The 20,556-nt window shown below is 39.8% G+C and overlaps 1 protein-coding gene across 7 annotated transcripts in view; it reads right to left on the reverse strand.

The window, feature by feature from the left end:
- Positions 1-20,556, reverse strand: part of LOC138754411 (putative oxidoreductase YteT) — a 225,795-nt gene that overhangs the window by 187,703 nt on the left and 17,536 nt on the right. For 6 of the 7 annotated variants that reach the window (XM_069918647.1, XM_069918644.1, XM_069918646.1 and 3 more), the window contains exons 1-2: positions 18,454-18,693; positions 11,314-11,411 (exon numbers count right to left, since the gene is read on the reverse strand). In XM_069918647.1, coding sequence (XP_069774748.1) covers positions 11,314-11,406 — 93 coding nt within the window. In that variant the 5' untranslated portion in view covers positions 11,407-11,411; positions 18,454-18,693. Of the gene's footprint in view, positions 1-11,313; positions 11,412-18,453; positions 18,694-20,556 lie in introns of those variants that run through there. The other variant, XM_069918645.1, reaches the window with a different exon arrangement.

Genomic DNA, 20,556 nt, shown 5'->3' on the forward strand with positions numbered 1-20,556 from the left:
TACGAGATATCGTGGATGAATAAAGAGTTAAGTTGAAAAGAGAGGGTAAGGAAAGAAATATACATCAACTACAGTGACAGCAGGTTAAAAAATAGAAAAAGCCAAAGAAAGAGAATAGAACATGTGTCATAAATGGTGTACAGTGAAGGTTCACCAATGTGATGGCAGGAATGCATACCCCAAGAGAACAAAAGTCTGTTAACATGGAGAGGAAATGAAATAAATAAATTTGTACAAACTGTAGGTAAAAGTAAAATAAAATCAACCAAGACGAATGGGGAAACTTGCTCAATAGGTTCATTTTCTTCTGGCTTTCAGGATGAAGTTACACACAACCAAATATTGTCATAACATTTTGCATTTTGAACCATCTTGTGCAGCTTAAGAAGCTGGTGATCAGAGGTTCAACCATCAATTGGATAGTTGGAAATTAAGTAATGTTAACAAAGTAAATGTGATTGATGGAAATAGGAAAAAACAGCATGGCAGTAAATTTATTGGTAGTTGGGATTGGTTTCAGCTTTGACTAATCTTGGTCAGATAAGCAAGATCAATTGAGAAACACCAAAACTTAAAATCTTAACTGTATAAAGGAAAGCTGGAGGAACTCAGCGAGTCAGACAGCATCCATGAGTAGAAATGGTCAGTCCTCACCCGAAACGTTGACTACCCCCTGAGTGTTTCCAGCTTCTTGTTTTTCACATGTGAAATCATTTTACTTTTTCATCTTGGTATGCAAAGCAGTTATATCCTTTCCACCTTTTCCCAATACTAGATCATTTGGAACTTTATGACTTACTCATTCTGTGCAATACAGAGCCTCTCTCTTCCACTTGGGTTTCAAGGTTCATATTAACAATAGAAGAGGCCCATTCCAGAGTCTGTACCATCATTGTAATTGTTTGTACTCACTATGTTAACAATATTTTATTGTTGTTGGATTCAGTGGTCAATTCCCCTTCAGAAAATATTTGCATCTTTTCAAGAGCACTTAACAAAAAATTTGTGCTTCCCATCCTTGCATGATGTGACAACACAAGAATCATTCACTAATGACACTAATGAACTGTTGCTATCCTCTTAGACAATACTATTTGAGCACCAATCCAGCCAAAGTCGTTCCATTTGTGGGGGGGGGGGGGGGGAGTAAAGCAGAAGAAAGGAATTAGGAGAGCAAATTAGATCTTATCAACTCAAACCACTTACCAATAAATTATTAAGGGAATGTGGAAAAAAAATCTTCATCAAATTGCCAAGTTTCAATATTACAGTAAGTAATTAAAGCAGACTAATACAGTTTCACTTAAGGAGAATCTAAGTCAGTAGGCAAGGAAGAAGGGGCGAGAGAGTTATGCCCATAATTGAATGGATAAGGTTTAAGGAGCTTCAAGTGGAGAATAAACACTGCAGTTAATTGGTTTATTTCTTATGGGTTTGAACCATGCTGCATATTCTCCGAAAACTTAAACTGTATTCACCAAAAACAAATACATATATTGGTATATCAGACAAGCAGAACTAAATCTCAGTTTCTAAATATTTGTCCTCACGAGCATAGACTGCCATAAAGAATGCTTCTCTTTCTTAGAGCATCAGCTTCCTCCCCACCTATAAAATTAAAGTGACATCCAATTGAACACTAGCCTCCTAAAAAAAAAAGAGGCTTTGAGAACAGTTATGGGAATAAAGAAATGGCAGAGGAGTTACAGATTCTTTACATCAGTATTTTTGGTTGCAAATATACTATTAACACTGAAAAATTAATTAAATACCATCAGTGCCACTTCATAACTAGTATTTAGCACAGTAATGGAGCTACAGGATAACAGCTTCCCTGGTCCATCTTGCAGGCTAGGATTCTAAATAAAATGGCAATAGAGTTAGTGAATCCTTGGATTCTGGAGAACTGCCAGATGACTTGAAAACTGCCAATATGACACCCTATTCAAAAAAGTGGTTGTATGCCAATTATCTGAAAATGTTAAAATCATCTGTAGTATATTCTCAGCCATCTCACATGGGAACTGCCAGTTGCATGAATACATAATTGCAAGCGAATTTTCACAACATGAGTATTCTTTGCATAAACTTTAAAATAAAATGTCAAACTATATTTTAGTCATTGACAAAAAAATTCAAATTTTGCACTTTGTTGATAATGTTGAAATTCCTCATATCAAGAAGATAAAAATACAAAGTTGAATGCTAAGTCTCAAGTAAAATAAGAATCTTGAAGATGCACTGCAAAATTCACTATTGCGTTCAGATAGAAAGTCAGCATTTTTATTTAAAAGTGTCAAGAATTTCCCTCCACAAAATTTTCAGATTTTTTTCTTTTCATAATTAGATGAACTGCATTTTTCTAATACCATTAAAAAGTTCAGTGAGTTATTTTTAATTGAATAAAAAAGGGTGTTATTAAACAATTACTTGAAAAAGAGATTCCCATATAATTTTTAAAAACATAATCCACCATAAATCCAATACAATCCTGAGGTGAATCATGATTTTTGCAAGCAAAAAAACTGCAATGCTATAATTATTCTCAGAATCACTAGCGTAGAACCATGGCTAATATTCCCCTTTCCAACTCCCTGGTTTACATAAATGAAAATTTATTGGATACCCCTGATAATGGACACAATTGCAGCTCTATAAAAATGGTTCGATCACACTTGGAATATTGTGTTCAGATCTGGTTGCCTCATTACAGGAAGGATGTGGAAGCTTTCCACATGTGGATATAGAGAGGGTGCTGAGGAGATTTACCAGGATTTTTCCTGGATTCAGGAACGTGTCTTACAAAGCAAGGTGAACAGAGCAAGGGATTTTCTCTTTGGAGTGAAGAGGTGACTTAGAAGTTTACAAGATGACGAGAGGCAAAGATAGGGTGGACAGCCAGAAGGTTTTTCCTGGGGTGACAGTAGTAAATACAAGAAGTGAGGGGAGGACGTTAAGGGGTGTTTTTTAAAAAAGAGTAGTGGAATGCATTGCCGGGGTGGTGGTGGAGGTTGCTACAATAGTATCATGTAAGACTCTTAGACAGGCACAGGAATGCAAGAAAAATTGAGGATTATAGGTGTGAGGTAGGGAATATTGATTGTTGAATAGGTTTATATAGGTTGGCACAATATCATGGGCTGAAGAGCCTGTACTATGCTGTAACATTCCATGACTCATCAATTCAATGTTGTGGTGTACATTCTTTTTAAAAAACCCCATAGAATGGAGTTGTATAAAATAATCCTGATTTTATAGCTGGCCTTGTGTAAAATTACAAATTGAAACATATTTATATTTGTATATCAAACACACAAGATTCGAGCCTGCAGAGTATTCAGGATGATGTAAATTCTTGTGTAATACATACATATAGGTACAACAACAATAACATAGAGGTCTGGTTACTTGGCACTATCCAAAGTAAAGAATAATCAAAAACGGTGGCTCTCTATCTTTGCTTCCTATGAGCGCTGCATGACCTGCTGAGTTTCTCCATCACTTTTGTGTATTAAACTACAACGTCTGCAGACTTTCTTGTTTAACTGAAAACAGGAGATTGAATCTCATCACAGCAACCAAGGAATTAAATGACTGTCATTGGACCCATTTCTTGGCTAACCAGCACAAGATATTGTCTTTGTTTTTTTTTAAATCTCAATATCTCTTAATGCAAACAAGCTTTGTCAGAGATAGATCCAAAGGTGTAGCATAAAGTAGAGGAGAAATTCTATTCTATGGCCTCCAATGCTGCAGCATTAAAAGTCTCTATAGATTATTGACAGTTTTTAAACCCAAAATGTTTATTATTACTTTCACACTAATTTAATTTGCTAACCTCTTGAAAGTATTTCTCCTGGTTGGACATCTCTAATCACGCTCACCAGAAAGCGAACTTTTTCTCAGGTACACAAACCTTTTGCAGTGTGGATCAATAGATTCACATCACTAACTTTGTTTGATAAAACATAGAAAAGTACGGAACAGTTCAGGCCCTTCGGCCCACAATGTCATGCCGACCTTTAGACCCTGCCTCCCACATCACCCTCCACTTTAAATTCTTCTGTCATGATAATAAATTCTGAATCTGGTTCTAATTTTGAAACAGTTGGGGGACAGGTGAGGGTAAAGAACACAAAAAAAAACCAAAGAGATTGCACTTGATAGAAGATTGAGGTTTTATGTTCAAATATCAAAGATACAGATCAAGTAAGGTTTTGTGTTAAGATTAGTTGCCCATATCATTTGCAGGCTACAGAAAGGCAGATAAATTTTCCCAAATGGAATTGGTAGTATTTGTTGCATCCCTTTTCACATCTTTGTACCTATATAGAGAAACACAATACCTATACCCATTAAAACATAAAGTTAATGTTTCCTTTCCAGTTATATATCTTTAACATTGTCTAGATTGGACTTATTGATCTTAAATTTTTCAGAACAGGGGATGTAGGGGAAGGAAGCAATTCATCCTATTTTCCTTGAGCGGTGTCTTGAAAAGGGAATGGTTTCCAACAAGTTTCCAAACACTTAACAACAAAATCTCACTTAAACTAACCTGAGCCACCAATGCTATTTCAAAACCTAAAAGAAGCTCGAAGAAGCAGCACCTCATCTTTTGGGTGGGAATTTCTATAGACTCAGAGGTCAAACCACTATTTCAAGAATCTTAAATAACCACATTCCAGTTTCCATTTATTACTCAACTGCTATTTGTCTGCTCTCTACCCTTGTGTTTTTTTAATCATAATCAATACTCCCTGTAACCTTTGCCTTTTTATTCCTTTTATCCTCTTCCCTGCTTCTGTCATTGCTAAGAACCATTTGTCATTTGTTTTTATTTTGAAAAAAAAACACAGCAAACCACAATTTTAACTGTTGCTCTCTCCACAAGTACAACCAGTTGGTCTGGTTGCCTGGTATAGACAGCCGCTCCCATCGGCTGCTCTGCACCCAATGCAACCGCATTGCAGTCATCATTCTCACCACAGCGCACCGTGCGTGCGCTAGTACCTTGCGTTAGTTGAATCAAGAATGAGCAGGGAGCAGATACCACACTATGGCTCTCTCTCTCTCTCTCTCTCTCTCTCTCTCTCTCTCTCCCTCCCCTGTTTATCATTGGTTGTGTTCAGTAAAGTCATTTATTTGGTTTACCTCATCTACCAACTCGACTCATTATTAAGTACACAATAATGAACTTGGTGTCAGGAGTGCGATCAAGAATGTCCGAAGCCTGAAGTCTTTCAATCGTAGATCAGTCACAGTGAGTAACCACAACCACATTTTGCATGGTCGTCATAATGGTGGATGGATTCAGGCAGCCTGACCCACTCATGTTTGATGGAAATATGGCAGAAAGTGGCGTATCTTTGAATAGGAATACAACATTTTCATAGCATCAGCACATAGCAACAAGCCTACCCATACCAAGGTGTACATTCTGTTAAAATTGGCAGGCCCGGAAGCCGTTGAAAGGGAGAAGACATTTGTGTACGCAGGAGAAGTGTGCAACTGAAACCTCATTACCAGCCCAGATGAGTCAAGAGAGGACCCCGAATGTTTAAAGCATAAATTCAGAGAAATGTGACCATGGAAAGGCACAAATTCAACATGAGAGACCAAAAGCCTGTGAGTCGATGCACTCATACATCAGCGATTTAAAAATCAGGGTGAAAACCTGTAATTTCGGCCAGCTTTGCGACAAACTAATTAAAGACAGAATGGTCTGTAGAATTTGCATCGATAATATGCGGAAGGCACTCCTGCGAGATAACGAACTGACACAAGCAAAGGCCACTGCAACTATCTTGGCATATGAAACTACCAAGGAAAACAGTAAAAAGCTAGCTTCTCCATAACAGCAGGCCACAGGCGGGACCAACGAGCAGACAGTGGTTGGAGGTTAGAAGGAAGAACCAACCAAGCCAGGAAGGCCACCCCACACCCAGGACAGGATGCAGCAATTGCAGAGACCATATACTGAGAAGGGAGATGTGTCCAGCATTTGGCCAGCATTCAGGAACTGTGGCAAATGGAACCACTTCAGCAGATGCTGCAGATCCATTTGGAATTGGAGCAGAGAGGGAGCAACACAGACGATGAATACTACAATGACGGCCTCACCACTAGGACGGAAAGCAACAAAACATAAACCCAGATCAGAGGTAACAACAAGGTCTTTGTGTCCATGGAAGTCAGTGGCAAGATGGCAGAGTTAAAAGTTGACATTGGGGCCAAATGCAATGTCATTCAACCAGCTGAGAAAGATGGAACAAGTCAAACCATGCAGCAAGGCTACGAGCTTGGTGGTTTATGGAGGCAGCACAGCATGACTGCAGTGTTTCGTACAAGGAAGGCTCCACGTGCTAACCTTCTTCGTGGTCAGTGAAGACGCCATACTTCTTCTAGGCCTCAGTGTGTGAGTGCTCAACAGAGGTCCATCAGATCAGCCCATCCGAGGATGATTTTTAATAGGAGCTCTTTTCTGAGTACGGTGAACTTTTCAAGATGTGCTAGGGAAGCTGCTGGTGACACAAGGTAAGACCCATAGTCCAGCCAGCGCACCACATCCCAGTGGCAATGAAGGATAAAATCAGTGCCAGGCTGGACAGAATGTAGGACTTGGGCATCATCACTCCAGTCTCGGAACCAACTGAATGGTATCCTCCATGACAGCTGCCAAAACAAAAGACGGGCAGGAAATCTAAATTTGTATAATTCTGTGAGACCTCAATATGGCCCTAAAAAGACCACATCACCCCATGTGCATCAGAGGCCATTGCTGCATAGATGGCCGGTGCAACGGTATTCTCAGTCCTGGATGCGAAGAACTCATTCTGGCAGGTCTCGCTCGACTACCATTCATCGCTACTGACCACATTCAGCACCGCATTTGGTCAATACAGGTTCCTGAGGATGCCACTTGGCATCAATTCAGCCAGCGAGGTATTCCAAAGATCTATGGAACAATTTTTTTTTATATAAATCGGGTACCCCTGTGCCATCATAGTCTATGGCAAACTAAAGGTGGCAGGACACTAGAAGAGCACAATGCCAACCTAAAGAAGGTGCTCAAATGGGTACAGAAGGTAAACCTGCAGCTCAACTCCGCAAGTGCAGGTTCCATCTAAACCAAGTCAGCAATGTGGGGCACATGTTCACCAGGAAGGGCCTGCAGGCAGACCTGTCCAAAATGAAATGCTGGTGTCAGCGGATATGGCTGATCTACAACAGTTCCTGGGCATGGTGAACTTCCTGGGCGTTCATCCCCAACTCCAGTGAATTAACAGTCCCACTCAGACAGAGAGACGTCGAATTGACCTGGAACGAACAACAACAAAATGCCTTTTATGCCCTAAAGAAACACACATCTTGCCCTTCAGTCCTCGCTTACGATGTATGTGGACCGGTGATAACACCTGCCTCACAGTATGGTCTAGGGGCAGCATGCCTGCAGAACAGAAGTCCAGGTCACTTACAGACGTATGCATACGAGGTATGCTCAGATTGTAAAAAACTACCGGCAGTGGTTTTTGCTTGCTTGAAATTCAATGATTATGTCTATGGCATAGACCATAGAAACCGAACACTTACCTCTGGTGACCATAATAAACAAGCCAAATTCATACAGTGGCAGCATATGATGCTCAGGCTCCAGAAATACTACATTACCCTGGCACAGAAGCAATGAAACGCAGAATGAGGGGCATTGTCTTCTGGCCAGGTATGACAGAGAACATAGATGCCGAGGTTCAGTCCTCGGTGTGCAACAATACGAAGCCACACCAGCAAAAAGAACCACCGTAGTTGCATCCAGTACCTGACCTACCATAGTCAACCATGGCTACATCTTTGAATGGCAGAGCCAACAGTACCTATACTAATGGACTCATATTCAGGCTGGTTCGAGATAGACCTGCTTCAGGATGCAACCTCTGCGGCCGTCATCACCAAACTAAAACGGCACTTTTTGGTGGATGGGGCACCTCATACACTTTTCTTGGACAATGGCAGACAATCCTCTAGCCAGAGGTTCCATGACTTTGCAACATCATGAGACTGCATCCACATTACTAGCAGCCCAAAGTACCCATAATCAAATGGGCTGGCTGAAAGAGCAAATGGAAAAGACCCACAGAAAAAAAATAGATGTCTTCTTCAGCCTACTCAACTTAAGAAACATCCCTTGCGACACTACCCTGGGCTCATTGGTGCAATGGTTAATGTTGAGGCAGACCAGGACTACCCTACCAGTGGCAAGGAGTCTTCTGGAGCCCCAACCAAAGAACCTTCAAGATGTCAATGACAAAACCAGCCGGCCAATCATCCCATTGGCCAAAGAGCCACTTGTAAGGATGCAGACTCCACAAAGTATGACCACTAGGGTATAGAGGAAATGAGCTGCCAGGAACCCAGGTCATACCTGGTTCATTCAAGGGGGAGAATATACAGGAGGAACAGATAACACATCCTCCCAGTAAGAGAGCCACTCCCATCTCAAACCAATCCAGACAAATCGGAATTTTTGGTTTTGGAACATGAACCCAGATCAGAGCACCACCACACCCCACCACACCCCACCTCACCTCCCCCACCCCCCCCAACCCAGTAACCACAGGAGAAGAGATAGATGGACGATGCCCTTGAGACCATGGACAGTAGAGACAATCAGGACAAGGTGCCCTGCTGTGAAGGCTAACCAAGCCTTCACATCAGCAGAGGGTTATTACAAAACACGCGCTTGGTGTGTCTGTAAGTTTGGTATGTCATGCGAGGGGTAGCTCAAGAAAGGGGATGTAGACAGCTACTTCCATCTGATGCAATCACATTGCAGCCACCGTACTCGCAACAGCGCACTGGGCATGTGCGAGCCCCACGAAGGCACGTTAGTTGAATCAAGAACTAGTCGGGAGCAGATGCCACACTATGGGTTCTCTCTCTCCCTAACCTTTTATCATGTTTGGTTATGATCAGTAAAGTCTTTTATTTGGTTTACTTCAGCCGCTGACTCAACTCATTATTAAGCGCACAAAATGAACATCTGGGGAAAAAGAAGGGTGAGCAGTCTGTGAAATCCCACTGAACTGGCCATGTCGCCGACCCTTATTTAAAACCAGGTCCGTTGGATTGGAATGTTCACATTGATCCAAGAAAAGCTGGTTCAGTGCAACCTTTTACATAGGGACTTGGAATTTCAATGAAAAAGGAGGCGCGAGATAAGCCTTTTACATAGGAGCTGATGTGAAACACACCAAAATCAAAATGCACCCCCATCTCGGTTTTGTCACGTTCTCACAGATAAGTGAAATGGTAAAAAAGGCGGTTAATTACAGTCTTTCAAGGGCAGTGTAAAGGGCCTAGTGACAGCACAGATGAGACATTGGCTCTGGGGCAGAGTAGAGTTGTTATTTTTCAGACTGGGAGATGATGCTGAGACAATCGGACATGCAAGACTTGCAAATAGCTCAAAAGATGACATTTTGGTCTGGGCATACATAGCTTGGAGACTGAGCAGGCAGCTGGAATTTGATGTGATATAGCAGAAGAGCCAGGATGATGCATTATCAGAAGTGTGTGTATGCATAAATCTTTGAAGGTAGTGGGGCACATGGGCTTCATGAATGCAGGCATGTTGAATATTTAAAAGAAATGAATATATTTTATTATCTGTCCTTTTAAAAAAAAGTATTTAATTTTGGACTACATTAGCCTTAGAGCAGGAATTCAACCAAACACCTCACTCTCCAAGTGAATGCACAAACAGGCAACATTCTGATTTTGCAACAGTCTTAAATCTTTGTTTTACAAGGTATTTTTCCCAATAGAGATTCACAGTAACTTTCATTTGTTTCTTGTTCTGTCAAAATTCATTATAGTTAGGGCTTCCACAGGCCAATTGCACCTTGTTGCCAAGCATAAAAAGGTGAAAATAGTGACCTTAAAATGGTGGAAAAGTGAACACAGAAAGTAGTAATAAAGGTAGAAGAGGAGATTAAAAATAATTTGAGGCATAATTGATATTTTGTGGGGAGGTGGTTCAAATACAGTAAAAGCAAAACAAGCAAGTTTATGTGAAACTTTTCAATTCAATATCATGTTTAATAAGGTTGATGAATTTCTATTGCTTTTTCCAATTTCAGCTTCTTTAAGCCTTTCAAATCCAAAAAAAAGCTAATTCTATATTCTTCTGGTTGATAAAATCTGCAAACTGGTGTATAAATTAGTTTCTAAGAGAGTCTACTAACAAACCTAAAATGAAAGGAAATATAGCAAGAGAAATTGATAAAGGAAGGTATCCATGAAAACATATATAGAAAATAAGTTTTCAAATGACATACAAACCTTCAAATCTTCCTCACAAACATCTATGTCAAAATTGAGACTGCTACCCTGTAAATTGGACAATCAACAATCTGCCATAGCATCCCACCTCCCTGGATAGGCCATTTCCATCAGCACTAGATTCTAGTTAGAGGAGACGGTTTACGGTTTGCCATTAAGGAAAGATTACTTTTGAGTCAACAGCAATGACAAAGGAGCAGAGAAATTTTGTCACGAGGAAAGCAACTCCAACAACTTCAAATCTTCTTTCTCCCTCAAAAGAATTACAATTCCATGTTAAATATTACTTTGAAGTATATGTGTTTTCTATGGATGCAACAACAAGGACAAGAAGGGCAAGCGGATGTGAATACCATGTCTCCATCTGCAAGTAGCTTGTCATTCCTTTATTGGTACTGGTCAAAATCCTGCAATACTTAACCAATTGTACAGTAGAAGAATCTTCATGCTAGGATTGTAGTGGTTCAAAGTTACAGCTTGCCACTACTTTCTAAAGGCCAATTAAGGGTACACATTAAATACTGACCTTACCAGTGACACCTACATTGATAATGAAAATAATTACTTGAGTAAAATTATGCTGCATTTTATCCAATTTATCATTCCAAAGGTCTGGTGTGAACATTATTCCAAGTATGGAAGAACTAGAACTGGATAACTGCTGCAGAACTGCCATGTATTCTGGTGCTCTAGATGTAGAGGCCGACATTCTTTAGTCTTTTATTGTTTACTTTATCAATGTGATATTTTAATATACACAGATTTCTAAAATTTACCTCCACTGCTGGAAGCTTATTACAATTTAGAAGGCTCTGTTGTTTATAACTTCAAAAAAGATGATCTCTCATTTAACTAGATTAAAATCTATTTGTTGCAATTAATGAATACCTCTGTATTTTAATGCCTCGGTGACACACTGTAAATAATTATTAGCAAAGACTTTTTTTTTAAAAAAAAGATTCCAAGACCTACCTTCATTCTCTCTGGAAAATCCTTAGCAAAGAATGAGTAAATCTGTCCCCGGTTCCCAGCCCCAATTACAAGCACATTCACAGGAAGAGGCATGGCTACTGTAGAAAAGACCAAATACAAACAAAGTTAGGCATACAACAGGAGGTCAGTGAAGAATATGTTTCAAACAGCTAACCTGTAATATCAGATCTCAGCAAACAAACCTAGGTTCAGTTAATAAAGTGGGAAGACAACTTTTCCTTAAGCTTACGTCAGGTCTGAACAGGAATGTTTTGATCTTTATTTTTTTCTTCTATCTCACATTTACTTTGCACCATTCCCTAACATCACAATAAAAACTCCAAATTGAGTGCAGAATTAAAGTATTCAAAGAACCACCTTATCTGTCATTAAACATCTTTTTTCAATCAAAATCTGCTGCATGCTATAAATTACTATACTCCACTCCTTTATTTTTAAACTTTTCTTACCAAGTGAAACATATACATAAAATTTAATAATATAAAATGATTCCCAATTGTAATTAGTTTTAGCTTTTTATTCTTATCAGTAAAAATTATTACTTAAAAATATAGCATGTGGAGCCAAAGTGAATTTCATTGCCTCTCTCTTACAGTGAACCAAGAAGAAGCCTCATCACTGGTGATTGTATTCAACATGAGAGGCTGACGGACAAGTGAGACCCACTCACATGAATGAAAATTATGGAAGTATATTACAGACATAGGCTGCATATCGCTGTTCATCACTACACTTAATTATAGATACATACTTTCAGTCAAGCAAATATTAACCATATCCAGGCCCGGGCCATTGGGTGGCTTGTAACATTTGCACCACACAAGCGCAAGGCATTAACAATATCCAACAAAATATCCAACTATTACCCCCTGACATTCAATAGTGTCACTTGTCTCACTACAAGTCTCCTGGCAGTTAGCTTTAACCAGAAATTAAAATGAAGTAGCCATGTACACAACATGGCTAGGAATCTTGCAGCAAGTAACTCAGTTCCTAACTCCCCAAAGCCAGACCATCATCCACAAGTCTCACGTCAGGGAGATGATGGAAAGCATTAAGTACGTTTTCTTCCTTGGATAGCAAAATGTAACAAAGTTTTCAAACAGGCATTCTGGCTTATATGCATTAGATATTTAGTAAATAAAAATATCATTGCAGTTCACTGTAATGACATTGTATAATCTGATCATTTTAATTAACAATGACAGTTAGCCTATCATGTTCAATCCAGTCAAAACAATTCTTTTCATCAAATCCTATTTCCTGGCTGTCGTTTCGTAGCTTCATAAGTATTATTTCAAGTATCCTCCAGCTTCCTCTCAGATAGCAAGTTCCAGACTATTTGAATTAAAACCTTTTTTTATTCCTCAATCAGCAATTGTGTGTAACAATATCAGAGAAAAATAAGATATCATGGGTTTATAATTCATTTATACCTTTAACCTTACCAAATATATTTCAAATTGGTAACCTTAAATCATTAAATTATTACAGCAATTAATTCAATTAAAGAATAATAGTGATGGGAAATTGTTATGCTATTTGAACCTACTTTCCCATCCTCTACCAGCATTCCAAGAAAGTTGCATGTTTTATTCAAATGAGTTGATGTCAGTTATGATGCCATATTACCTGAGATTACAGTGGAATAACTAATCAGACAGCCTGCCTGGATAAAATTAGACCTAGCTTTAATGCTGTTCAAATTTTTCTTTTGAAGGTCACAAATAAGAAAAGTATCAGAGTAGCAATGCCACATCTATATAGATGAAAACATTTGGGTGAATTGACTGGAAAAGAGCAGCCTAATAATGGAAAAATCTCTAGCAAATCCAGGAAATACTCTGTCTCTGTCCAGACAGGAAGTGGAATGTTTATAATGACTGGGGCACACTATTAACACATAATTGGCAATATACTGTATATCATACAAGAGGATATTATTGACATCAAGAAATACATCTCCATTAAGGGTCAACTTGCCCAGAATGGAATCAGCTGAAAAGCCGAGCAGAAACTGGGTACTCTTTGACAAATAACTCCCACTCTGATCTCGAAGGGTCTCAACCATTCACAGTATTCATCAGAATAGTCAACACTCATTTGCAGAAGTGACATTATAATATTCAAAGCTCAGTGCCATACAAAATCACAGCAGTTCATTTGACCAATATGAATCCTATTAGATTGTGGGAAAATATGGAGACCAGCCCTCTGGAAATTGACTTAAACACTTTTATACAGACATGTTCAATAGATGTGGGTATCTAACCAAATGGCCTGAATAACCTGATCTGATTGTGACCATGGCCTAGTCCCTTTATTTCTCTTTAATCCTTCCTGATCCACCAAGATATTGAGGCCCTCCAGTTCTGTGCCTGGAGCATCTTTGATTTTAACCTCTCCACCAAGACCTCAAGGTCTGTAATTCTCTCAATAGCTTGCAAATTTTCTCCCATGAGATCTTTAAAAACTTTTTAAAAAATCTTCAAAGGAGCTTTTGATCATTGGCTGTAAAATTTGAATGATAAAGCTCTTGTTGCAGGCATTAAATAAACCTGTTTCTATCATAAAGACTAAATATTCTTTGGAATCCCTGCCATTTCTCCATTTCCCATTAACTCCCCAGTTTCATCCTCTTATACAGGGGAGGGCCGGATCCGAATTTATTCTCGCAGCCTTCTTCACTGAAGACAACCCCTCCCCCCCCTTCCATCTTGGGTTCAAATGGGAATGTGCTCAATGGAGGAGGTGAAAGCAGTTCAAATCACTGAAGAGAGATAACCTCATTCTATTACATATGGCAAGAAATTAATTAATGTATAGGAAAAAAAGTAGGGATATCAATAAAAGCACCATTGTGTAAAAATGTGTTATTGCCTATGAACATGGGCAACAGAATATTAAATTTGTGGTATAACAAAGGTATAAGATATATTAAGCACTATTACACAGAAGGAACTCTGATGTCCTTTGAACAATTAAAACACAAATACAGAGTGGCCAGTGGGACCTTCTTCTGTTTTTTTTTCCAACTTAGATCATTCTTAAGAGAAAGATAGGGACCAAGGTTGACCCAACCTGAAATTAGTGAAACTGAACGAATGATTTGGATGGGGAATACATCCAAATTTAATCACAAAAATGTACTATGCTCTCCAGAGTGGAAGTGCAAAACCAGGGATGCAGAGGTCAAGGGAAAGATGAGATTTGGACTTGGGTGTGGTGATTTCAGAAAGAAGCGAGTCAGATTGGTGTAAGGACAGCATGACATCAATTATAAATGCAAGATATGGACTGGTTCAGTTTTTTTACACCAATTATATCTTACCCCACAAAAGTTACACAGATCAAAAGCTAAAATTTCAGAGCTGTTTCTCGGTTGTGGACTGAGAAAGGAACTTTTTTTTTTTACATGCCCTGTGATTGTGCGTGAAAGTGAGGCAATTTTGGCAAGAAATGGCAGAAAAATTAATCAGGATAACAGGAGTGGCCTTCATGAGCAGCATAATGCCCAATATATTTAAGCTGTGACAGTGAACTGGTCTGTATGTATGGAAGGGGAGGAGGGAGGGAGGGACTGTTTGTTTCTGTGTGTTTGTGAGAAAAACTTTATTGTATATTTAAAATGTCACCATGTGTAATTTTTGGGGGAAAAAATAAATATTAAAAAAATCTTTTTAATTGACAGTCCCACACAAATGCAAAATGAACTGAAAATGGAAGCATGTAATAGAGGGCAAATGGTACTGTACTACCTTTTATGAAAGGGTTTGAATACGAACGTCTTATTTAAGTTACATGTAGTATGTTGTGTACAGTTACTGCAATAGAGAGAGTGAAGAAAAGGTTTATTTGACTGGTTCCAAGGATACCAGGTTTGCCACACAAGGAGAAAGTGATTATACTGGGATTGTGTTCTTCAGAGTTCAAAGAAGAAGAAGAAACCTCATCAATATTTACAACAATTTTAAAGAACAATAAATACAAAGTAAGAAGGGTGCTTCCCTTCACTGAGGAGTCTCTGATCAGGAGGCACAGCTGGATAATTGGTTAGGCCACTTAGCATGGCCCAGCTGAAATGTCTTCACCCAAGGGGTGGTAACCCTTTGGAATTCTCCTTCCTGAAAAGCTGTGGAAGCTCATTTATTGAAAACATAGATTTCTACCCATTAAGGGAATCAGGGATATGGGACAGTGATGGAAAATGATACCAAATTAATGACCTTGGTCTCCTGTTCATGGCTGATTAAGGGATTAAAATGCTGACTCCTGCTTATATGTCTCACATTCTTTATTTATTGTCATGTGTACATACAGTGACATAGCTTACCTTTTCTTTCAATTGTCTACCACGCTTAACTTCTTAGTTAGCTACCAATAGTGCATCCTACTCATTGAGCATCTGTCTTTCTTTGCATCTGTCACTGATTATCTATCGTTTTACTCTTCAATCCACTTCCTTTATCCACTTTGCCATCATGCCAAGTAATTGCTTTTATATTAGATTTAGGACAGGTGTTTCAAACTCAAATTTCCCACCCACAAATTTGGAATTTGAGCAAGCCATTTCCTTTTTCCTGGAAAATCGTTGACTATAAAGATGAGTTAATCCTGTATTATTACATAATAACATCTAAACTGTTCCCAGGTTGGTTCTCAATGTATTGCTCCAAGAAGTCAACCCAGATATACACTATGAACTCAGCCTCGTCTATAGTTGCCAATTTGATGTATCCAATCAATTTAGTTATTGCCTATAATTTGCAGAAACTGCCAAAATGTTTGGCCTGGAAGTCAGCCTGAAGAAAACTGAGGTCCTCCATCAGCCAGCTCCCCACCATGACTACCAGCCCCCCCACATCTCCATCGGGCACACAAAACTCAAAACAGTCAACCAGTTTACCTATCTCAGCTGCACCATTTCATCAGATGCAAGGATCAACAATGAGATAGACAACAGACTCGCCAAGGCAAATAGCGCCTTTGGAAGACTACACAAAAGAGTCTGGAAAAACAACCAACTGAAAAACCTCACAAAGATAAGCGTATACAGAGCCGTTGTCATACCCACACTCCTGTTCGGCTCCGAATCATGGGTCCTCTACCGGCACCACCTACGGCTCCTAGAACGCTTCCACCAGCGTTGTCTCCGCTCCATCCTCAACATCCATTGGAGCGCTTTCATCCCTAACGTCGAAGTACTCGAGATGGCAGAGGTCGACAGCATCGAGTCCACGCTGCTGAAGATCCAGCTGCGCTGGATGGGTCACGTCTCCAGAATGGAGGACAATCGCCTTCCCAAGATCGTGTTATATGGCGAGCTCTCCACTGGCCACCGTGACAGAGGTGCACCAAAGAAAAGGTACAAGGACTGCCTAAAGAAATCTCTTGGTGCCTGCCACATTGACCACCGCCAGTGGGCTGATAACGCCTCAAACCGTGCATCTTGGCGCCTCACAGTTTGGCGGGCAGCAACCTCCTTTGAAGAAGACCGCAGAGCCCACCTCACTGACAAAAGGCAAAGGAGGAAAAACCCAACACCCAACCCCAACCAACCAATTTTCCCCTGCAACCGCTGCAACCGTGTCTGCCTGTCCCGCATCGGACTTGTCAGCCACAAACGAGCCTGCAGCTGATGTGGATTTTTTACCCCCTCCATAAATCTTTGTCCGCGAAGCCAAGCCAAAGAAAAAAATAATAATTATTGTAGTGCCTTTCTTACAAGCCTCCACTACTTCTTCATGTATTGTTCATGTATTACTGTTCTTGGGGTCCATATACTGCTTCCACCAGATAGTTATTACCCTTGCTTCTTCTTATCTCAACTAAACTGATCCCACATAATGTTTCATCACAATGGATTTCCACATAAATCGCTTGGTAGCACTTTAGGGGGAAAAAAAACCATGAATCAATACATCTTTTCTTCCCATTGGTAGAAATGGTAAAAACTTAATTTAAATCAAATGTTTTTTTAGACAATGAATGATCTATAAAGCAAAAAAAAGGAATTTCGCTCGGGGAAATATACACATACATGCTGGAGAAACTCTGAGGTCCCTCAACATCCATAGGAGACAAAGATATCTAATGTTTCGGGCCTAAGCCCTTTGTTAGGGTATGAGCAAAATGCAGGCAGGCACCTGAATAAAGTAGGAAGAGGAAGGAAGAAAGGGCAAGGGAAGAAACACAGGCCAGGTCAAGAGGCCATAGGGTGACAGGAGAGAGAGGGTGGCTCTATGAATGCAGAACTGAAGGAGACATAGGGATGTGGTGGGGAGCTAGAGGAAAGGAGACAGAGGGATAGGGAATGAGAGAGAGTGGAGGACTAATAGAAACCAGAGAAGTTGACGTTAATGTCATCTGTTTGGAGGGTGCCCAGACAAACCCCCAGATACCGTTCTTCCAAATTTGTAGGTGCTCTAATTTTGGCAGTGCATGGGACAGGCAATTAAAATTAAATTCGTCATACCTTGACCAAGGCTCAAGCCCAAAATATTGGTTTTACGTCTTTACCTCACATGTACACTCTGGGACCCTGCCAAGTTTCTCCAATCACAGCGTCTGCAGACTTTATTGTTTCACCACACTCCTTCAGGTGACTCGTTTAGCGAATAAGGAGGCAGGCTTTCTGGATGCTAAAGTAATTAATCTAAAGGACCAAATCAGTATGGGTGCTATAAATGGCTGCAAAACCTTTAGATTAAGGCAGAAAATAGGGCAGGCATGTTACGACTGATTGTTATTCGCTGACAGATATGAAATAAGGATTAAAATCCAACTCAGATGTGATGCACTGCACCGAGCACGAATATCGTTTTATTATTCACAGGTAAATAAATTAATGTATAAAACGAGGCGCTGGGTTCTTCCCGCCCCGTATTGAACAGAATGCCATGGGTTAGTTTTTTCACCGCCTCTTTAAACACAGCAAAATGTAACTCGGCTTCTAAAACTTGATCCTTCCCGTGCATTTTTTTGATCTTGACACCCGGTATCGCATTGTGAACAGAACCAACGTCTTCGGTGAAGGAGCAGAGAGCCCTAAATACTGGCCATGGAGGTCAATCCCGAGGGAAAGTTCCGACCCAACTCCAATCTGCCATTTTAGCTTACCTGCTGACAGTCCTGTGGGCCTTTTCCCACCCAACTTCGACTGCAGTAATGCTGGTGATTAAGGGCTCGTGGCGTGAAACTGAGCAGGGGTCATTATAGGAGGGGGGGGGGGGGCAGGAAAGAGAGGGAGCAACTCGACTCAGTAATTAAAAGGGACAATTCAACTGCACAACTACACAATGCACAATTTTAAAACAGGAGAGCTCACGTAAAGTCATGGGGAGTTACTGTCATACTGAGCAATTCTGTGCAACTGAGACAACTAGTGGCGGCATCTTAACAGTGCACATTATCCTATCAAACCAACAAGAGACCGCCACGAGTTTCCCAGCTTTCCAGATTTAAAATTCAATCGCAAATCTTCCAAAATAAAACCATAGGTTGCTGGTCTAGTAGCCCTATATAATATTGACCGAGGTCATTGGTTTAATTCCATGGACTTGGCATGTTATGGTGAAGAGGGAGGCAGACAAACAGTGCAGTAGCACTTATTAACCCAATATCTAACACCAATTATTTTGTTTGCATATACAGTATTTAAAACTTTGTAAAATTTTAATAAAATGACATAATCGCATTTCTTACATCTACAACTCCTTATGCTTGAGCAGTAAATCCCTCAGCCTCACTGCAAAATATTCTGATCATTGTGGAATTTTTTTTGTGTGCCTTTCTTTACAGGGCAAACTAAGGAAAATTTTTTGAGTATTTTGCATACATGACAATAAAAGAATCTTATTCTTATTGCTGTAGGAAAATTGTACATGGTAGTTCATTGGAAGGGAGCACAATGTGGATTTAAGAGATGAGGGAGAATTACCCACATTTGTGGACAATTCACATTGCAATGAATAGATGTAGTGATCCAAAATAATACTAAAATTGTGGAATAAAGTATTAAGTGAAATTCAATGTTAGCAAGTCAGTGGAAATGAAGAAGAGAGGAAGGCAAGGTGATGTCAAAGAGAATGAGAGTTCAGCTAGATAATACACAGCAAGCAACACCTCATGAATAAGTCTAAAAAAGGTGATTGGGTTTCACAATTAGAAGTTTTGATAAACCCTACCTTGAAAGAGAACCAATGACGGTGGTATCCTTGGCTTGTAGATTTAACTGACCCATATGGCTTTGCTTTCCTCATTTATTTAACTCTGCCAATTTTGAAGGCAATAGGAAAATATTGTCCCATGAGTCTGGGGAAGTTGTCAGAATGTGAATCCGGGACATGAAACTGTCCATGCAAGCAATGTTCCCTCTAATTTTTAGTCCTTCATTTTGTGCAAAAAACATGCAACTTTTTTTCCTGTGACAAAGGTATGTGCGCATTGAATGCTTGTGCAAATGTCAACTTAAAATTGTTTTAAGATCATTTTAGCACAGCTCAAAGCTCATAAAACTGTATTGGCATGTTTTAATATACAAATATGACTGCATTCTACAAAGTGTAATTACTAATCACTAGATTATTTGAGCTAACTCACCTTTTGTGTGCATATTATTTTCCTTTGTGCACTTGCTGCAAAACCTGTGTACGCACGCACACACTCAAACACAACTTAGAGGGAATAGTGCACACAAGTAAACTTTACATTTTCTTTAACAATTTTTTGACTCCTCCCAAAAGGATACTTGGGCCTCCCTTGCTTTCCTGATTGACTCCTAACCACAAAACCTTATTTCCCTCAACACTTCCCATTTACGTCCCTTGCCAGAACTTTACACTCAGATCCCATCCCAAAGATGTCGGCTTTTCTCTCTGAGCAGATCTTGCAAATGTAAGACTTGAAAATTTTAAATTAGTCCATGTGTATTAAAGTATAATAACACAAAAATGGTGGAGGAACTCAGCAGGTCTCGCAGCGTCCGTAGGAGATAAAGATATCTAACCGATGTTTCAGGCCCAAGCCCTTCTCCAAGGTAATTTGGGAGATGGAAGGCAAAGTAAGTGAAAGAAGTCATACAGAACACACAAATCTATAGCACAGTACAGGCCAGCTCGATATTGAACAGCTGCTAATTCTAGCCAGTCGAGATTTAGATGCTAACTCAACTCAAATGCAGCCTCTAAAGTGTTCTTTTCTTTTTCATTGAAGTGACCTTTC

Source organism: Narcine bancroftii, chromosome 2 (genome assembly GCF_036971445.1).
Source record: "Narcine bancroftii isolate sNarBan1 chromosome 2, sNarBan1.hap1, whole genome shotgun sequence".
NCBI lineage: Eukaryota > Metazoa > Chordata > Chondrichthyes > Torpediniformes > Narcinidae > Narcine > Narcine bancroftii.